At 38.4% G+C, this 22,439-nt stretch overlaps 1 protein-coding gene across 1 annotated transcript in view; it reads right to left on the minus strand.

The window, feature by feature from the left end:
• Window positions 1–304: 304 nt before the first annotated feature.
• PTGFR (prostaglandin F receptor) overlaps window positions 305–22,439 on the minus strand; it is a 52,562-nt gene continuing 30,427 nt past the window's right edge. The window contains exon 2 of the mRNA XM_060142519.1: window positions 305–622. Within this exon, the coding sequence (XP_059998502.1) occupies window positions 332–622 (291 nt within the window). The 3' untranslated portion in view covers window positions 305–331. The remainder of the gene's footprint in view (window positions 623–22,439) is intronic.

The following is a 22,439-nucleotide window of genomic DNA, read 5'->3' on the forward strand; positions in this document are numbered from 1 at the left end:
GTAGTAGGCCAAGTAAATGCTACAGGCTTCAAGAGAGTTACTTGTTCCAAAGCATCAATAACACAGATAAGCCCAAAATTTTTTCAATTTGACTCCTGTGGCATTAGTTCATCACGTTTACCTCCAGTTGACAAAAACATGTGAAAATGCACAATTATACAGTTAATTTAACAAATTTCAAAAGCCAAATCTGACAAAAGTGCCCCCCAAACTATCTGGCTGAGGGTTGATTTTTCCAGTTAGGCTTTCTGTATTCATACATTAACTGAAATATTGCCAAAACTTTCCTTAATTTGGTCCTAGACCTACACTGATTGACCATCCTACTGAACTAGGTGCTTGTTTGCTGAGTTACTTTCTCTGTAACTGGTGACTCAGAAATAGCAGCAACCTTTAAGGAATTTTTAATGGAGCTGAGCTCCCAAACATGTAAGCTGATGATATGTACTCCACAGCAGCGTCTGGTAAATGTGTAGAGACTCTTAAGGACAGCTTTCCGTAGAAGAATATACACCCAGGGATCTAAGATTTGATTCCATGTTGCCATTCGAAGAGTAAAAAGGGTTCTTTCACAGGCACCCATAAAATCTTGCCTATTCATTCCAATGCTGGCCATTGTCACCTGCAAAACAAAATACGGAAATCAGCTGAGAGACATTTTCTCAGTCCTATAGTTTTGTTTTGTTTTTTAACATCTTTATTGGAGTATAATTGCTTTACATTGTTGTTTTAGTTGCTGCTGTATAACAGTGAATCAGCTATACGTATATTCCCATAATCCCTCCCTCTTGCGTCTCCCTCCCACCCTCCCTATCCCACCCCTCTAGGTGGTCACAAAGCTCAGTCCTATAGTTTTTTAACTGAACAAACTGCTTTATGCTATTCATTTCACTTTCCACAAAGTGATGTTATTTTGCAAAATACTGAGAAAAAGAAATGAACAGTCACAGAAACATTGATGTAGACATCTGAATCCTTTGAATTCAAACTGACATCAGAACTACAAAAATGATAACTTATCTGGCAAGTCAAATGTGCACAAATAGAATGACCCAAGAGAGGACAAACACTGATCCTAGCAACAGACCTTCTCTTACTTCTGGGAAGAGAAAATTCAAAGCCAACACATATTTGTAAATTTCAATGAAAAAACTAAAGTTTATTTATGCAAATAAAGTATAGATAAGCTAAAGTTTGGATAAACTATAGAGTTTTAAAAAAATTATTTAGCGCATCTGATACTAATTTGCACATGGTATGTTATATTGTTCTGGAATGTTACTTTTAAAATTTTCTGCTTGGTGACTACAATGATACTAATGTCTTCTCTTTCATATTCCCTTTCCTTCATCTCTTACCCTAGCCTTAACTTGGCTAAAATATTCCAAAATGCAATGGGATTTCCTAAGGGCTTTGAGGAAGTGGGTTCCCCTCTTCATTACCATTGAGACTTAACGATAACAATGTAGATTTTGGTCTCATGTGTCCATTTCCTGACCACTCATAATGTTAAAGAGATCATTTTGTAGAATAAGTTCCATAAATGATCCCAGCTATAGGTTAGAACTGGTCTAATCACTGAGCCCAGCTTTAACTTCTAAATGAACAACTGCAGAGCAAACAAGATATCTTTGAAAACACCTAGGATATAAAAACAAATAACAAATAAATGAACAAAAGGTAAAACTGAAAACTTAAGGGAGACTTAGATTATTATGCCACCAGGATTAAGAGAAGATGTAAAAGCCTAAAACCCAAATGAAAAGAAAATCAAGTCTTCTTGGTCTTCCTGATGGGTCATTATCAAGAAGAAATATCTTAATTTGGCCTGGTGATACTGATGGTTGAAGGAAAAATGTCCCTTACCAAAACCTTCATTATCTACACAACAAAGTAGAAACTCCTTAATTGCCTTCTTGATGATGCATCTGAAATCCTCCTCTAAACCTCATCTCTCCTGCCAACACCCCCTGCTCCAACTGCTGTAAAGGCCTCATCTGTCCCAAATGCACCATTCCCTTCTGAACTTTGGCTTGTGTAAGTCTCTTCATTTTGAACTTCTACTCCCCCTTTCTCTGCCTGACAAACTCCTACCCATCCTTCAAACCCCATGTCAAAATGGGCTCACCTCCATGAAACTTTCCCCAACTTCACCGAGATGAATTAGCAAGTTGTGCTGCCCCAGCACCCTGTCTATACCCAGTTGTATCACTTGCCACACTGCCTGATAATTATGTATTATCCTGTATATCTATGATCATCTCTTCTTTTTATTTTCATTTCTAATATCTGGTACAAAGCTGATACCTAAGATGTCCTTAGTAAGTGCTGAAATGAATAAAATTGTATTATTTTTTATTTATTGAGGCTGTTTCTAGAAGCACAGCAGCTAGTCATCAGAGAAACATCTGCTCATCCATCACAGAGGTCTAATATTGTGAGGCTTAGAATACTTCTAAAAGTTTTAACACAACACCATCCACTAGTAAAGGATTCCAAGGTGGTTTGTTGCCACTAAAAGGAACAAGATCTTGCAGTCCACACAGATTCTTTGGGAAATGGTTCTTTCCTTTATGGGTCCTTTTGTAGGGGAAAAATGTATCAAAGTATCAAAAATGTATCAAACACAGAGAAAATTAGTCCCCATACAATAGTACCTGGGTCAGGTCCAGAGTCCTATATCCCTGCTCCCCAAGTTAGCCAGCGGGATTGAAGAAGTAAGCCCATATGAGCCCTGTTTGTCTCAGAAGAAAGCAGAGCGAAGCCCCAATTGGCTATCGGATTGAGATATTGGGTTGGCCAAAAGTTCGTTCAGGTTCTCCATAACATCTTACAAGAAAACCTGAACAAACTTTTTGGCCAACCCAATATTTTCACTTCATGTTTTTTCTTTACCCATCAAATATGTGTTGATTATCTGCTATGTGTCAGGAAATGTGCTAGGCACTGAGGACACAGTGGCAAACAAAGCAGACATTTCCTGCCCTTATGGAACTTAAAATCTATTTGCTGAGTTTTGGGAGGGTTTTTTTGGTTCAAGAATGAAGGAATCAATCTTCCTCTTGCCTCATGAATATTAAGTGAATGCATTTCCTATTTATGACTAGGTGTGTTCCTGGAGATTTCAGAGCCCAGCCAAGACATGGCTCTGTGTAGTCGGGAACAAAGATGCTTGGTGCAATTGCATGGAACAGCTGGGCCTAGTTTAGAAACAACCTGAAACTAACACAACATTGTTAATCAACTATACTCCAATATAAAATAAAAATTAAAAAAAAAACCCACCTGAATTACATGACACACACTTCTCTGACTTGACTCTCCTCCCTCCCTGCAAGCAGCAGTGTGGTCACCAGCCGTGAAAAGCCATTGAGTCCTCTGCTGAGGGCAGCCAGTACCCAGGCTTCTCTCCAGAACACCAGGGCAGTGGCCAGGCACTCCCTCTCTCTCCCTCCCTTGACCCCCAGCCCCAACCTGGAAGAGAGGTTGCTTTAGGGCCTAGCTTGGGAGAAGCACCAACCACTTACCCACCAGTAAAGATGTGGGTGGAGTATTCATGTAAAAGAAAGATCATAGTATATTGTTGACAATAGTATATTATTGAAAATTCAGGACAACCAAGTATGCAACAAAGGATAAATTATGGTAATTTCATGTAATGGGAAAAAATGAAAGCATTGATGTTTGTGATTCAGTCTTAATTTTTTTTAAAGCAAGTTACCAAACTTCACCCTATGGCATGTGCGGCATCTTAGTTCCCCAGCCAGAGATCGAACCCATGCCCCCTGCAGTGGAAGCAGAGTCTTAACCACTGGACTGCCAGGGATGTCCTGCAAGTTACCAAACTGTATTCACTGTATGATCCCAATTTAAAAAAAAATAATAATTTTGTGCACGCATAGAAAAAAAAACCTGGAGTGTACTTCAATATTTTCCTTTGTTAACTCCAGATAGTAGAACTACAGAGGATTTTGATTTTTGTTAGACATAATGCTATTGCACAGTTAATAGCCTACCGTATAGTGTAAATATAATTTTGTATGCCTTGGGAAACCATAATTTCATGACTCGTTTTATTGCGATATTCAGCTTATTGCAGTGGTCTGGAACCGAACTCACAATATCTCCCAGGTAAGCCTGTACTATGGTACTAAAGAATCAGAGCTATTGTTAATCATTTATGAATGTCTATGTGTATGTGAGAGAGGTGCTGCAGAATTGCTGGGGAATTTCAGCCCTGATAAGCCTGGTAGAAGGTTGGGAGTTGGGGTAAGAAGAGGAATGTCTACCATTTTCCCTAGGCTCCATCAACAGTCACCTCACAAGCCCTGAAAGCATTCTTCTCCAGCCAGCCCACCGGAACTTGGATTCCAGAGAGCCATGCACAGATTCTCATCACACACGCAGCCTTTCATCTAGTTTCCAAGAGCTACCTGACATGTAACTATTATGTGTTATTTTCTAAAATATCTTCCATTGGACCTTGGCAGGTTACAGTTGGTCATCTTTGTTTATGATTAGAATTCTAACTGAGAAGTGGAAAGGCCAAATGTTTGGATACTCTGTGAAAAAATAAATGAATTAACCTGATACTTCTCAAGACACTCAACATTAAGACAATAGAGAAATAATGAAATCAAAGACGTGTATGGGCCAGAGTGTTTATGTTCATTGCTAGCTGCAAAGAGCAAAACAGGTGTTAAAATAAAATCTCCATTTATTTGGGCCCCATAGTACAAATATCAACTGTTAAGGTCACCAAATTAATGAATCTACCAGGCTACTTTACTCACAGATAATAGAGCTCATGGTCACTCAAGTTTTATTCTGGAAGTTACTCCATCATCCCCTACCCTAAGTCTGTATATTTGTTGACTGGTATCAGCACTCCAGTGGCTGCTCACAATTAAAAGCAATGGTAAATTCAAGAATTATAATTCTGTTCCTTTGAGTAATCACGAAAGTAAATCAAGCCAGCAGTGAGTAGTTTGAGTGTCTACTATGTCCAGGCCTTGTGGTAGATGCTAGTGATGCAAAGAACAATATTTAGAGAAATCCCAACATATGATATATTTTGCTTCTTTATCTAGTTTTACTTCTGTCTCTGCCACTAAAATACCATCTTTTAGGCATGTATTTTTATCTGGTTCTCTGCTGTATCCCCAGCACCTGGCATAGAGTAGGGCAGGTCAGTATTTGTTGAATGAATTAAATGAATGAAGTCCCTATGATGAGAGACTGACAAGAAAGCAAACAGTTATCATTTGTAAGTAATATAATAAAGACATATAAAGGGTACCATAGGCAGAGCTATTTGCTGGTACATGATCACAGGTGCAGTAATTAAAATAATGAGTTTTTGCAATTTTTCTAGTACATCAAAACTTCGTTTACTCAGACTTCACTAATTATGAATTTTGTTTCTGCTAGAGTTTGTATTTCTCCTTGGCACCATTTTTTAAGGAAATTTAAATGAATACATAATCAAAAAACCATTTCTGGTAGAATGTCCAACTTCTTTAGATACAAAGCCATTTTCTAGCATTTTATTAACATCTATTTTCATATGAACAATGTCTATGACAACTATACATGGTTCTCATCTAGTCACTAAAGCAGGTATTTTCACACATAGCTTTCATTTTTTTTTTTTTTTTTTTTTTTTCTGTACGCAGGCCTCTCACTGTTGTGGCCTCTCCCATTGCGGAGCACAGGCTCCGGACGCACAGGCTCAGCAGCCATGGCTCACGGGCCCAGCAGCTCCACGGCATGTGGGATCTTCCCAGACCGGGGCACGAACCCGTGTCCCCTGCATCGGCAGGTGGACTCTCAACCACTGCGCCACCAGGGAAGCCCCTCACACATAGCTTTCTTATTCCAAGAAGCAGACCATTCCTTTCCTCCTTTCTGTCATCATAAAAGACTTAGTTCAGGGACACTTTCTTTGAGGACTGAAAGCATACACAGAAGTACAGTTCACTGATTAGCAAGTTATTGTCCCTTATAGCATGGTCATCCAGAGACTGATCTTTAGGGTTGGCACTTGAATAACCACAGAGATGGGGGCTAATTGTGATTATGCAATTACAATCCGGTCTTACCAGATGATGACAGTGGTCCATCTGGAAGCTTTACCAAGGAACCATTTCATTACACCTCCAAGTTTGAGAAGTTCAATCTATGTGTTAATTTGGACAACTAGTGAGTAAAGAACCAGGTATAGATGAATGATTTTTAAATGTCACAGCACCTATGAGTATTGCAAATTAGAAATTTCATTTCATTTTCATTTAAATTGCCTTAATGGCAATTTTGGAAAAGGTACATTATATAAATCACTGAATCCATCTCAATACAACAGGTAACTTTTAGAGTTGAATATATTTGTGGTGATTTAACTCTAGCATTTATTCTTAAAATAGAATATTTTATCTCTGCATCAGTGACTACAAGAACCTTGAGAAAAAAACTTACTCTAGTGTAACTCCCAAATAATAGATTTTTTTTTAAGTAACAAATTGAAATGTAGAGGCTCTAACAGGATATATCTTTCAACTATGAACTTTTCCCATACATGAATTTTATAAATTTCTACATTGTTGAATATAGAAGGTAATATTTCACTCATTTCCTATTTATTGAATACTCATTAAAATTAAGACAGTATTTGCACATGGTGAATGATTCAGAGATAAGTAAGACAGAAATATTATAGTGCAGGGAGAAACGGACAAAAACACGTGGTATTTCTTATACCACAACTCTAGAACAGCTGTGAAATGTTGTCTATCCCTAAAGTATACATCAGTGCTGCAAAATACAAACACTTGTACAATAAATTTTTTTTTCTGTTTGATATGCTGATAGAGGATTAACCAATGGTCCGATTGACAGCACATTTTTGTCTCTGCCTAAAGACATGGACAGTTACAAAGAAGTGAGAAAACAGGGCATGCTATATCAAGATAGCTCCCCCTAGAATGGGACTGCCCTAAACCATAATATTCTGTATGCATCTTTGCTGCTTCGTGCCGGCTGAGGAAATAGGTGCAAAATGAAGAGCGGGAAAAATTTTCAACTGAACAGTGCATAGAGAAGAAAAAAAGTATAATACTTGAAAGAACAAAATGTTAATCTTTCTAGAGAAGGTTCATTTGTAGAATCCATGTATTTTCATTTTCTATTCCGGTATCTTCTCCCAGGCCTGCACTTTTTTTGAGTCTGTTTAGAGGGAAAATTTATGCCAGAACTCCTAGGAATAATCGTCCACATGGTCCCCTGCTGCTAGGCCTTACGAAAAAGAAAAAGTTTTATATTTTTTTTCTGACACTTTTCAAAGGAATAAAATACATTTATCCCAGAATACAAAATATAACAAAAATTTTAAATAAATAAAATGTTTATATATATATACACACACACACACACACACACACATATACATATATATCACATGTGATTTCTTTAAGGAAAAAAATATAGGAAATGTGAAATGAATACAATCAAAAGATATGTTCTACAAACCAAATAGAGATTGTATTGAGCTACAATGAGAGAAACTTACTCGTAAATGAATGAGAACAAACTATACAGTTAAGAGAACATCTTTACTACAACTGCAGACTCTATCATAGAACTGGACCACCATCAAAACACAGGCCAGGGCTTCCCTGGTGGCGCAGTGGTTGAGAGTCCGCCTGCCAATGCAGGGGACACGGGTTCGTGCCCCGGTCTGGGAGGATCCCACATGCCACGCAGCAGCTGGGCCCGTGAGCCATGGCCGCTGAGCCTGCGTGTCCGGAGCCTGTGCTCCGCAACAGGAGAGGCCACAGAAGTGAGAGGCCCGCGTACCGCAAAAAAAAAACAAAACACAGGCCAGCATCAGACCATAAGAACTGGTCATCCTGGCAGTTATGGGATCCTAAATCATGGGAAAGGCAGAAAGTCTCCTGTAAACAAGAGCAACATGCTATGCCACTTATGAGTAAGAGATACAGCCACAAATAATAACAACTAAAATTAGAACTGAGTACTGCCCTGTGCTAGGAAAGCTCTTTTTATGTATCAGGTCAAATAAACCTCACAATGACCTTATGACATATGTACCATTGTTATCTACACTTTACAGATAAGGGAACTATGGTTCAATAAGATAAAGGACCAGTCCATGTTAATGTCAGGGCCTGAATGAAAGCATGTCCAGGGCTTGTCCTTCTAATTACTACACCAAACTGCCTAAGGGCCCTGCATTTACTTGCTCAATATTCTTACCAAACTTCACTCAGGAGAGTAAACAAAGCTTCCTAGGGAATGGGAGACACTGAGAGAGACACTTGCCTGAGGGAACAGAGCTCTCACGGCAACCAGGCCTAGAGAAGGCGGCCAGGGAATCTTCTGCTCCAGCGGACCTCTCCGTCCACCCTGAGGCAGTGGTGGGGATGGAAGAAGAAAGCAGGGCAGGATTGAAGCCCTGCTCCAGTTGTAAAAATGCCTGAAGAAGCCCTTCTCTTTTTCCCTTCAGATTAACACAGATATATCCAACTTGCCCCTATGAGAGGCCAAGAATAAGGCAGAGGCCATAAAACAAGGTTTAGGATTGATGTCTTTGAGTCAGAGGGGTCCGAGGAACTATGCTAAAGTTTCTCGGCCCAAATCTAGTCATGAGCTACAGTAAATGATTATGTGATTTTGTGATCACTACCACTAAGACCTACGTTCATGTTTCAAAGAAAGCAAAAATATAATTTAATCCTGAGAGAAGGGAAAACAAAATGTGCTTCATTTATTATGTACACATGTACCTGTCTACATCACTTCACCTGAGAAGACAGAATCACAAAATCTTAGTGAACACAGGAAAGTTTCCTTTATCTAGTCCAGTCTTCTCCACAAAGCACAGATCCCTTGCAGGTGTCCTTAAGTAACTAGTGGGAAAGACTCAGCACTACTCATGAAAGAATCTCTGCCATTTTAACTGTGTGAGTTGTTGAACATTCTCTATTATCACAAGCTAAAATTTATTCTATGTATCTTAATTTTTCCTCTCCGGAGCATCATGGAATAAGTGCACATGTTTAATGTCAGCCTGTCACATACTTTAAAGATAACGCTGGTCTTATATTTTCTTCATTTCTTCAACTGCTTCCCATACAACACAGTTTGCAAACTCCTGCTGTCTACCTCTTATACCCTAGTTTCATTCTTCCTTTTAAAAATTGCACTGGTCAGAAATAAAATTAACATTCTATAAATGGTCCAGTAAGTACAAAGCTCAACGGAACAGTCATTTCCTGTGATCTGGACAAACTACCTACCTGTGCTTCCAGGAGTATGTCAGCTAGTTTTTCCTTGGCATGCAGCCTATGAATGGATCCTAACTCCTAGCACATTATAGGAAATAAGCTTCTTATTAATTGTACTCTTAGTGAATATGTAGAGTAAGATAACCTTCACTTTTCCCTGCTTGTTTCCAAATTATTCACACTTAGATATATGAATGTATAAATATACATCAATATATTCATACATCTAAATATATGCAGAGTTAGAGTCACAGATTTATGACTCTGTCAGTGGATTTACTTCATGGTATAAACATCCAGTTCCAGAGCCTCATATGTCAAACCTGAAGCAGCACCAATGCATACGCTCTTTGATCCACTTTGATGATGTCCCTCAAACCCACATCCTGTTCCCTCTTCAGTGTCTTATCACTTAAAAAACAGAACATTATATTACAGGCTCCTAACTGGTCTTCCAGACTCAACTTTTTTACTTATTTATTTATCTTATTTCAACTTCTTTATTCTTTTATCAAATATTTCATAAATGCCAAAAACATGTCATTTTCCTGTCCTTCCCTCACTGGGAATGACGTATCCTTCTATCCTTCCTACCCCATCTTCTCCAGGAAGCCTTCCCTAAGCTCTCTGTAGCTTGGTAATCTCTCATTCTAAATACGTTCCCATCATGTTTGGCACCACTTCATGAGCATTGACAGACATAGTATCAGCGTAATACGAAAAATATAATGAGATAATGTCAGTATATGTATAGTAGTCCTTCAATTATATTGTAAGTGTCTTGAGGATAGGAATTATGTCTTTCACTTTCTCAAATCCTTCTCCTCTACCTTACACAGGACAATAGGGAAAAGACTCCCACAGCTTAGGTGAGAAAGACAAGAAGAAACAGGCAATTTCAAGAACAGAAGTTCAGAGATTTAAGCAGAAAGCAGGCCTGACAACCCCAGATCCAAGTCAAGGATTCAAAGTGAAAAACAACAGACATAAAAGAAAGCTTATGTGGACATGTGTTTCAACGAATGCCTCAGATATTTCAGACCATTAAGTTTTAGTCTGCCCAAAAGTGCTTATTTACTTAAAGAGACATGGTTAATTACACTGAGTTTTAAATATTTAACTTTTTTAAGGTTAGAAATCAAACATCTCCCCAGAAATCTTTCCTGTCCTTAGGGAAGGGTCATAGTCTCTGGTCAAAACTGAGAATGATATGGGAGGGTGAAGAGGACAGATGCAGATGCAGAGATTTCCACTGGCCAGATCCCAGAAGGATTTGGGAGCTTGGAAATGGGAGGCAGGGGGAATGGGTGCATTCAAGGTGCTACAACAGAGACTTCTCTGTCTTAGAGGTTAAAAGCTTGTACTGATTATCATACTAAGTGAAGTAAGTCAGACAGAGAAAGACAAATATCATATGATAGCACTTATATGTATGTAAAAGATGATTCAAAAGAACTTATTTACCAAACAGAAATAGAATCACAGACATAGAAAACAAACTTATAGTTATTAAAGGGGAAAAGGGGACAGGGATAAATAGGGAATTTAGGATTAACAGATACACACTATACATAAAATAGATAAACAACAAGGACCTACTGTATAGCACAAGGAGCTATATTCAATATCTCGTAATAACCTATAATAGAGAAGAATCTGAAAAAAGAATATATATAAGAGTATATAACTGAATCACTTTGCTGTACACCTGAAATATTGTAAATCGACTATACTTCAATTTAAATCAATAAATAAACGCCAAAAATACAAACAAAAATAAAAACATTGTATATCTATACAAGAAAGTACTGTAAGGAAAAAAAAAAGATGTGAGACACTCTTGATATATTCTAATAGGGCTGTCTCTGTGGCACATTGTTAAGGGTGAAAAAGCAAGGTGTAGGAAAGCATATATTACATTTTGTATGAAGGGGAAAATAATTTATACATATATTTATGTTTACCTGCATATTCATAAAATGTCTTTGGAAGAATAAATAAGAAACTAATATCAGTGGTTGCCTGTCAGGGATGGGACAAGAGTGAAAGAGACTTACCTTTTTAAAGTTTTTGAATTTGAACCAAATCAAAACATAATGCAAACAGTAATTCCAAAGGAGACAAAACAAAACTGAAAAAGTCAAAATGAAAAACTTTTTTGAAACACTGAAAAAATAATTTTTACCTTCATTCAGATAAATTGTATAACCTTTAAAAATTGTGAATCACTGTATTGTACACCTGTAATTTACATAATATTGTACATCAAGTATAACTCAAAGAAAAGATTTCAAAAATTGTCTAAAAATTTATCTCATTCTTTGAACAAGAATGTAATGTTTACTACCATTTAAAAAAAAAAGAGCGAGCTTGTGCCATTCTCGCACTTTCTACATAATAAGTTGTTAGATTCAACCACTGTTAAATCAAACTCACTGGTAATCAGTTTGATTTAATTTTAGAGAAGCCACCTACTGCTGGCCATTGGATATTCCTTTCAGTGTCTGACACCTCCAGTCACAAGAGTGGTACAGGAAGACTAGGCCCACCTAAGGTGGCTTGGGCATAGTAGGAATAATGGAATCCCAATCTGTCTTCAGTGGAGGGTAGAAAGGGAAAGGAAAAGTCATGTTGGCGCTAGATATATATTAACAAAACTCCCAATGGTAGTTACTATTTTTCTGATACTGCAGATAAGAAAACTAAATCATAAAGACATTAACTTGCCCAAGTTTGCACTGCTGGTAAATGGCAGAGGCAGGATTTAAATCGAAGTCTATCTGGCTTCAAAGCCTGTGATCTTTACCACTCCCAATAATGAGACCAGTAGTGCTATGTTACGTTCATGAACAAGAAGATAAAAAGAAAATAACAATTAACATTTAGTGAGTAGTCACTATGTCCCAAGCACTGTTTTAACACTTTATACCTAATATCATTTTTAAACCTGTTAACTCTTTGAGGAAAGCAGTGTTATCCCTATATTAAGATGAAGGAACTGAAGCACTGAGAAGTTAGGCAGTTTGCCCCAGGTCACCCAACTAAAATGTGGTGGAGTCAGGATTTGAGGAGTGGGAGATGGTGAATAAGGATTCATGTACTGGTCTCCCTGGCATTGTTAGGTCTCATTTTTAAATCTCTAGGTTTCTATTTCTGTCTGCCTATGTCTAGTTGTCTTTCTATCTGATTCTAGCACTCTCTCACCCGGTATTTCTATTAATATACTTTCACTAGTAACTTTTATTTAAGTCGGGAACATATGCTTATAAATGTATTGCTCCACATCTCTTGTGCCATAAAAACAGATGCAACTGACAGGTAAGTCATATGAGTTGGGTACCAACTTAGGCTCAGAAGGACGGTTGTCAAAAAGCTGCAAGGGCAGAGGAGAGCTATTTATCCAGAAGGGAAAGGTATTTTTTTTAAATATTAACTAATAGATGTAAAGTGATAGAATAGACAAAGCTCAGCATCGTGTTTTTTTTTTCTTCTTCTTATCTACCCCATGATAAATGGCATGATTATCATTTTATTAGTCTCTTTCCTCTCATCCTTTTGACTGGCCTTCAAATACCCTTTTGAATCTTTTTTTAATCCACACTTCTAATTGTTATCCTTAGTCGATCATTTCTGTTCTTAGGCAACATTGAAAATAAAAAATGGGTAGGAAAAAAATTTTAAGTCTTAGAAAAAGAAAACGTGTATGAAAATATGTATGTTTCTTTATATGTCCTACCTTGTTATAAAAATGATTTGAGGCATTTTACTTTGAATTATGCTTTTAGCAGTATTGTAAACTCTGGTTTTTTCTAGCTATGAGTATCTACCTTAAACCCATAGTTAGGCTAAAGAAATATTGGTTATGCTCTAAACATTAGCAACGAGAGATGCATAAGATATTCTCACCCTAATCAAGAAATGTTTATCTAAAATGTCATGACTAAGATAATTATTAACAACTCACCTATGATTTAAAGAGAGAACAACTGGTTGGAAATCAATTGTAGTATTGGAGGTGCACTATTTGGGGAATAAAAGACTACTTTGACTGCTGGCAACACTGTTGTTCTTTTTTAACATCTTTATTGGGGTATAATTGCTTCACAATGGTGTGTTAGTTTCTGCTTTATAACAAAGTGAATTAGCTATACATATACATACATCCCCATATCTTCTCCCTCTTGCGTCTCCCTCCCACCCTCCCTATCCCACCCTTCTAGGTGGTCACAAAGCACCGATCTCCCTGTGCTATGTGGCTGCTTCCCACTAGCTATCTATTTTACATTTGGTAGTGTATATATATCCATGCCACTCTCTCACTTTGTCCCAGCTTACCCTTCCCACTCCCTGTGTCCTCAAATCCATTCTGTACGTCTGTGTCTTTATTCCTGTCCTGCCCCTAAGTTCTTCAGAACTTTTTTTTTTTTAGATTCTGTATGTATGGAATATATATATATGGAATATATTAGCATATGGTATTTGTTTTTTTAGATTCCATATATATGGAATATATTAGCATACAGTATTTGTTTTTCTCTTTCTGACTTGCTCTGTTTGACAGACTCTAGGTCCATCCACTTCACTACAAATAACTCAATTTTGTTTCTTTTTATGACTGAGTAATATTCCATTGTATATATGTGCCACATCTTCTTTATCCATTCATCTGTCGATGGACACTTAGTGGCAACACTGTTTTAATAGCAAAAGCAGACTGTAGCAGTAAGGTGTTTCAGGACAGATGTTAAGGTGTTTCAGTAAAACATCTGCCCTGAAACACATTATGTTTTTCCAAAGAGAAATTTCCTACAGGCAAAGTCGGTTTATTACTACAGAAGTTCGGAAGGATTTTCTAAAGCCTTCTCTAGGCTCTAGCACAATAATTTATTATGTAATGGGAATTTTTAATGAAATGAGTGTCCCTTTACAGAGAAAAAACATCCACCATTTTTAAGAGAAAATCAGTCATTGAAAAAGGCAACCTAAGCCCACAGACAAAATGCAAAGGCTCTCAGCAACCTTATGGGTAAGTTTGTTACAAACTCTTTACAAATGAACAAATTGAGGCACAGAACACATAACTAGGTAGAGTCTGGCTCAGGATTATAACCAATGTCTATTTAAATCTAAAGCATAATATGAGTATAGTTCAAAATGAAATCAACATATACTTCTGGTCAGGAAAAAAAATCAGGCCTCGCAGATTATCCAGTCAATTTAATTAATAATTCCATTTCATGGCAGCACTTGAGTCAGTCTGGTTGTTTGGTCACCAGGATAAGACAACTTGTTAATCATTGAGATTTCTTTTTTTACTTTCTGAACTTAATTCTCTGGAGAGATATAGTTACACTTTTAATTTTTCTTTGGGGTATCTAAGTAGCAAACTTAAATTTGTCTTCCTTAGTTGTAAATCAGTGTATACACTAGCATTCTCTAGACAACAGTCTACTGGCGTAAATCCAAACAAATTCACTCCCATGTGAATTTTCAGCTGTTTCAACTGTTTCAGAAGCACATACATTGGCTCCAATAAACAGTAAATTCTATCAAGAAAAAGACTTTGTCTTGTGGACTCCTTTATCCCAAGTGCCTTGTTCAATGTGCGGTATATAACAGGTGCTCAATAAATACCAAATGAAAGAATGAATGAGAAGAAATTTTATGGTCCATGGAGGTCACAAACCATGACTCTTATTTTACCCTGCGCTGGGCACATAGTGAGTGCCTAACTGAATTGGTATACAGTCTTCTCAGTAATGCAGAAAACCATCCCAATTTGCTGCAATGGCCACATCATATCATAAATAAATGAATAGCCAACACTCATCAAGTTCATGATACTTCTATGTTCAACATCCAATAGAAGCAGAATTAATGGGTTATAGGGTTTGGGGAAAGGGGATCTTTTTAAATTTATTATTTTATTTTATTTTAGGTAAGAGACTCAGATATTTGAAGTGGTAAACTTAGACCTTAAAAGTTTGGCATAAGCATGTCATTGATGTGTCTCTTTGAAATGATTTTGGGAATGCAATTAAAATGACATTTTTGCATTCCATTAATCATCACTTCCTTAAGACTTCAGAAAGGCTGTCATTTACTGGTGTATTAGCATCATCGTCATCATCATCAAAAATTACAATAAATTATTTTGTTAGTTTAAGATACAGTTAAGACTCAGAGGCCAGCAGTCATTGGCTAAAATCTAAAGCATTTTACGACAATATGAAAAATTACTGCATTTATACCATTTAAACCTTTAATCCCATAGCTTTTTTAAAAGTCATAAAAATTCAACTTTTAAATAAAGCCAAAACTCTACAATGCAGCATATAGTTATTAGGTTGAGTTGATGTTCTTTCTGAAATAAAGTACTGACTGGGGGACCTTCAAGATGGCAGAGGAGTAAGACGTGGAGATCACCTTCCTCCCCACAAATACATCAGAAATACATCTACATGTGGAACAGCTCCTACAGAACACCTACTGAACGCTGGCAGAAGACCTCAGACCTCCCAAAAGGCAAGAAACCCCCCCACGTACCTGGGTAGGGCAAAAGAAAAAAGAATAAACAGAGACAAAAGAATAGGGATGGGACCTGCACCAGTGGGAGGGAGCTGTGAAGGATGAAAGGTTTCCACACACTAGAAGCCCTTTCGTGGGCGGACACTGTGGGTGGCGGAGGGGGAAAGCTTCGGAGCCGCAGAGGAGAGCACAGCAACATGGGTGCGGGGGGCAAAGCGGAGAGATTCCCGCACAGAGGATCGGTGCCGACCGGCACTCACCAGCCCGAGAGGCTTGTCTGCTCACCTGCCGGGGCGGGCGGGGCTGGGAGCTGAGGCTCGGGCTTAGGTCGGATCCCAGGGAGAGGACTGGGGTTGGCGGCGTGAACACAGCCTGCAGGGGGTTAGTGCACCACGGCTAGCCGGGAGGGAGTCCGGGGAAAAGTCTGGACCTGCTGAAGAGGCAAGAGACTTTCTTCTTTGTTTCCTGGTGCGCGAGGAGAGGGGATTAAGAGCGCTGCTTAAGGGAGCTCCAGAGACGCGAGCCGCAGGTAAAAGCGCGGACCCCAGAGACGGGCATAAGATACTAAGGCTGTAGCTGCCGCCACCAAGAAGCCTGTGTGCGAGCACAGGCCACTATCCACACCCCCGTTCCGGGGAGCCTGTGCAGCCCGCGACTGCCAGGGTCCCGCGATCCAGGGACGACTTCCCCGGGAGAACACACGGTGCGCCTCAGGCTTGTGCAACGTCACGCCGGCCTCTGCTGCCGCAGGCTTGCCCCACATCCGCACCCCTCCCTCCCCCGGCCTGAGTGAGCCAGAGCCCCTGAATCAACTACTTTAACCCCGTCTTGTCTGAGCAAAGAACAGGCGCCCTCGGGCAACCTACATGCAGAGGACGGGGCTAATCCAAAGCTGAAGCCGAGGAGCTGTGCGAACAAAGAAGAGAAAGGGAAATTTCTCCCAGCAGCCTCAGGAGCAGCGGATTAAATCTCCACAATCAACTTGATGTACCCTGCATCTCTGGAATACCAGAATAGACAACGAAACATCCCAAAATTGAGACAGTGGACTTTGGGAGCAACGATATATATTTTTCCTTTTTCTTTTTTTGTGAGTGTGTATGTGTATGCTTCTTTGTGTGATTTTGTCTGTATAGCTTCACTTTTCCCATTTGTCCTAGGGTTATGTCTGTCCTTTTTTATTTTTATTTTTTTAGTATAGTTTTTAGCGCTTGTTATCATTGCTGGATTTCTTTTCTGGTTTGTTTGCTCTTCTTTCTTTTTCTTATTAATTTTTATTTTTCTTAATTTTTAATAATTATATTTTTTATTTTAATTTTTTTTCCTTCCTTCCTTCCTTTCTTCCTTCCTTTCTTTCTTTCTCCCTTTTTTTCTGAGCCATGTGGCTGACAGGGTCTTGGTGCTGCGACCGGATGTCAGGCCTGAGCCTCTCAGGTGGGAGAGCCGAGTTCAGGACATTGGACACCAGAGACCTCCCGGCTCCACATAATATCAAACGGGAAAAGCTCTTCCAGAGATCTCCATCTCAACACTAAGACCCAGGTCCACTCAATGACCAGCAAGCTACAGTGCTGGACACCCTATGCCGAGCAACTATCAAGAGAGGAACACAACTCCACCCATCAGCAGAGAGGTTGCCTAAAATCATAATAAGGTCACAGACACCCCAAAACACACCACCAGACACGATCCTGCCCACCAGAAAGACAAGATCCAGCCTCATCCACCAGAACACAGGAACCAGTCCCTTCCACCAGGAAGCCTACACAACCCACTGAAACAATCTTAGCCACTAGGGGCAGACACAAAAACAACAGGAACTACGAACCTGCAGCCTGCGAAAAGGAGACCCCAAACACAGTAAGTTAAACAAAACGAAAAGACAGAGAGATATGCAGCAGGTGAAGGAGCAAAGTAAAAACCCACCAGACCAAACAAATGAAGAGGAAATAGGCAGTCTACCTGAAAAAAGAATTCAGAGTAATGAGAGTAAAGGTGATCCAAAATCATGGAAATAAAATGGAGAAAACACGAGAAATGTTTAACAAGGACACAGAAGTACTAAACAGCAAACAAACAATGATGAACAACACAATAAATGAAATTAAAAATTCTCTAGAAAGAATCAGTAGCACAATAACTGAGGCAGAAAAACGGATAAGAGACCTGGAAGATAAAATAGTGGAAACAACTACTGCAGAGCAGACTAAAGAAAAAAGAATGAAAAGAATTGAGGACAGTCTCAGAGACCTCTGGGGCAACATTAAATGCACCAACATTCGAATTATAGGGGTCCCAGAAGAAGAAGAGAAAAAGAAAGGGACTGAGAAAATATTTGAAGGGATTATAGTTGAAAACTCCCCTAATATGGGAAAGGAAACAGTTAATCAAGTCCAGGAATCACAGAGAGCCCCATACAGGATAAATCCAAAAAGAAACATGCCAAGACACATAATAATTAAATTACCAAAAATTCAATACAAACAAAAGTATTAAAAGCAGCAAGGGAAAAACAACAAAAAACATACAAGGGAATCCCCATAAGGTTAACAGCTGACCTTTCAGCAGAAACTCTGCAAGCCAGAAAGGAGTGGCAGGACATATTTAAACTGATGAAAGGGAAAACCTACAACAAAGATTACTCTACCCAGCAAGGATCTCATTCAGATTCAATGGAGAAATTAAAACCTTTACAGAGAAGCAAAAGCTAAGAGAATTCAGCACCACCAAACCAGCTTTAGAACAAATGCTAAAGGAACTTCTCTAGGCAGGAAACATAAGAGAAGGAAAAGACCTATAATAACAAACCCCAAACAATTAAGAAAATGGTAATAGGAAATACATATCGATAATTACCTTAAATGCAAATGGATTAAATGCCCCAGCCAAAAGACACAGACTGGCTGAATGGATACAAAAACAAGACCCATATATATGCTGTCTACAAGAGACCCACTTGAGACCTAGGGACACATACAGACTGAAAGTGAGGGGATGGAAAAAGATATTCCATGCAAATGGAAATCAAAAGAATGCTGGGGTAGCAATTCTCATATCAGACAAAATAGGCTTTAAAACAATGACTATTACAAGAGACAAAGAAGGACACTATATAATGATCAAGGGATCAATCCAAGAAGAACATATAACAACTGTAAATATTTATGCACCCAACATAGGAGCACCTCAATACATAAGGCAAATGTTAACAGCCATAAAAAGGGAAATCAACAGTAACACAATCATAGTGGGGGAATTTAACACCCCACTTTCACCAATGGAAAGATCATCCAAAATGAAAATAAATAAGGAAAAACAAGCTTTAAATAACACATTAAACAAGATGGACTTAATTGATATTTATAGGACATTCCATCCCAAAACAACAGAATACACTTTATTGTCAAGTGCTCGTAGAACATTCTCCAGGATAGATCATATCTTGAGTCACAAATCAAGCACTGGTAAAATTAAGAAAATTGGAATCATATCAAGTATCTTTTCCAACAATGCTCTGAGACTACATATCAATTACAGGAAAAAAAACTGTAAAAAATACAAACAAATGGAGGCTAAACTATACATTACTTACTAACCAAGAGATCACTGAAAAATTCAAAGAGGAATTCAAGAAATACCTAGAAAAAAATGACAATGAAAACACGATGACCCAAAACCTATGGGATGTAGCAAAAGCAGTTCTAAGAGGGAAGTTTATAGGAAAACATTCCTACCTCAAGAAACATCTCAAATAAACAGCCTAACCTTACATCTAAAGCAATTGGAGAAAGAAGAACAAAAAAACCCAAAGTTAGCAGAAGGGAAGAAATCATAAAGATCAGATCAGAAATAAATGAAAAAGAAATGAAGGACACAATAGCAAAGATCAATAAAACGAAAAACTGGTTCTTTGAGAAGATAAACAAAATTGATAAACCATTAGCCAGACTCTTCAAGAAAAAAAGGGAGAAGACTCAAATCAACAGAATTAGAAATGCAAAAGGAGAAGTAACAACTGACACTGCAGAAATTCAAAGGATTATGAGAGATTACTCCAAGCAACTATATGCCAATAAAATGGACAACCCCGAAGAAACGGACAAATTCTTAGAAATGCACGACCTTCCAAGACTGAACCAGGAAGAAATAGAAAGTATAAAAAGACCAATCACAAGCACTGAAATTGAGAGTATGATTAAAAATCTTCCAACAAACACAAGCCTAGGACCAGATGGCTTCCCAGGCGAATTCTGTCAAACATTTAGAGAAGAGCTAACACCTTTCCTTCTGAAACTCTTCCAAAATATAGCAGAGGGAGGAACACTCCCAGACACATTCTACAAGGCCACCATCACCCTGATACCAGACCCAGACAAAGATGTCACAAAGAAAGAAAACTACAGGCCAATATCAATGATGAACATAGATGCAAAACTCCTCAACAAAATACTAGCAAACAGAATCCAACAGCACATTAAAATGATCATACCCCATGATCAAGTGGGGTTTTTCCCAGGAATGCAAGGATTCTTCAATATGCACAAATCAATCAATGAGATAAACCATATTAACCAAACTGTAGATCATCTCAATAGATGCAAAAGAAGCTTTTGACAAAATTCAACACCCATTTATGAGAAAAATCTTCCAGAAAGTAGGCATAGAGGGAACTTACCTCAACATAATAAAGGCCATAAATGACAAACCCACAGCTAACATCATTCTCAATGGTGAAAAACTGAAACCATTTCCACTAAGATCAAGAACAAGACAAGGTTGCCCACTCTCACCACTATTTTTCAACATAGTTTTGGAAGTTTTAGCCACAGCAATCAGAGAAGAAAAAGAAATAAAAGGAATCCAAATTGGAAAAGAAGAAGTAAAGCTGTCACTGTTTGCAGATGACATGATACTATACATAGAGAATCCTAAAGATGCCACCAGAAAGCTACTAGAGCTAATCAATGAATTTGGTAAAGTAGCAGGAAACAAAATTAATGTGCTAAAATCTCTTGCATTCCTATACACTAATGATGAAAAATCTGAAAGATAAATTAAGGAAACACTCCCATTTACCATTGCAACAAAAAGAATAAAATACCTAGGAATAAACCTACCTAAGGAGACAGAAGACCTGTATGCAGAAAACTATAAGACATTGATGAAAGAAATTAAAAATGACACAAACAGATGGAGAGATATACCATGCCCTTGGATTGGAGGAATCAACATTGTGAAAATGACTATACTACCCAAAGCAATCCACAGATTCAATGCAATCCCTATCAAACTACCAATGGCATTTTTCACAGACTACAAGAAAAAATTTCACAATATGTATGGAAACACAAAAGACCCTGAATAGCCAAAGCAATCTTGAGAAAGAAACGTGGAGCTGGAGCAATCAGGTTCCTGGACTTCAGACTATACTACAAAGCTACGGTAATGAAGACAGTATGGTACTGGCACATAAACAGAAATATAGATCAATGGAACAGGGTAGAAAACCCAGAGATAAACCCACGCACATATGGTCACCTTATCTTTGATAAAGCAGGCAAGAATATACAGTGGAGAAAGACAGCCTCGTCAATAAGTGGTGCTGGGAAAACTAGACAGCTACATGTAAAAGAATGAAATTAGAACACTCCCTAACACCATACACAAAAATAAACTTAAAATGGATTAAAGACCTAAATGTAAGGCCAGACACTATCAAACTCTTAAAGGAAAACATAGGCAGAACACTCTATTACATAAATCACAGCAAAATCCTTTTTGATCCACCTCCTAGAGAAACGGAAATAAAAACAAAAATAAACAAATGGGACCTAATGAAACTTAAAAGCTTTTGCACAGAAAAGGAAACTATAAATAAGATGAAAAGACAACCCTCAGAATGGGAGAAAATATTTGCAAATGAAGGAACTGACAAAGGATTAATCTCCAAAATTTATAATCACCTCATGCAGCTCAATATCAAAAAAACAAACAACCCAATCCAAAAATGGGCAGAAGACCTAAATAGACATTACTCCAAAGGAGATATACAGATTGCCAACAAACACATGAAAGAGTGCTCAACATCACAAATCATTAGAGAAATGCAAATCAAAACTACAATGAGGTTTCACCTCACACCAATCAGAATGGCCATCATCAGGCTTCCCTGGTGGCGCAGGCATTGAGAGTCCACCTGCCGATGCAGGGGACACAGGTTCATGACCTGGTCCAGGAAGATCCCACATGCTGCAGAGCGGCTAGGCCCGTGAGCCATGGCCGCTGAGCCTGCGCATCCGGAGCCTGTGCTCCGCAACGGGAGAGGCCACAACAGTGAGAGGCCCGCGTACCGCAAAAAAAAAAAAAAAAAAAAAAAGAACGGCCATCATCAAGAAATCTACCAACAATAAATGCTGGAGAAGGTGTGGAGAAAAGGGAACCCTCTTGCACTGTTAGTGGGAATGTAAATTGACACAGCCACTATGGAGAACAGGTTCCTTAAAAAACTAAAAATAGAACTACCATACGACCCAGAAATCCCACTCCTGGGCATATACCCTGAGAAAACCATAATTCAAAAAGAGTCATGTACTACAATGTTCATTGCAG

Source organism: Lagenorhynchus albirostris, chromosome 2 (assembly GCF_949774975.1).
Source record: "Lagenorhynchus albirostris chromosome 2, mLagAlb1.1, whole genome shotgun sequence".
Classification (NCBI taxonomy): Eukaryota; Metazoa; Chordata; class Mammalia; order Artiodactyla; family Delphinidae; genus Lagenorhynchus; species Lagenorhynchus albirostris.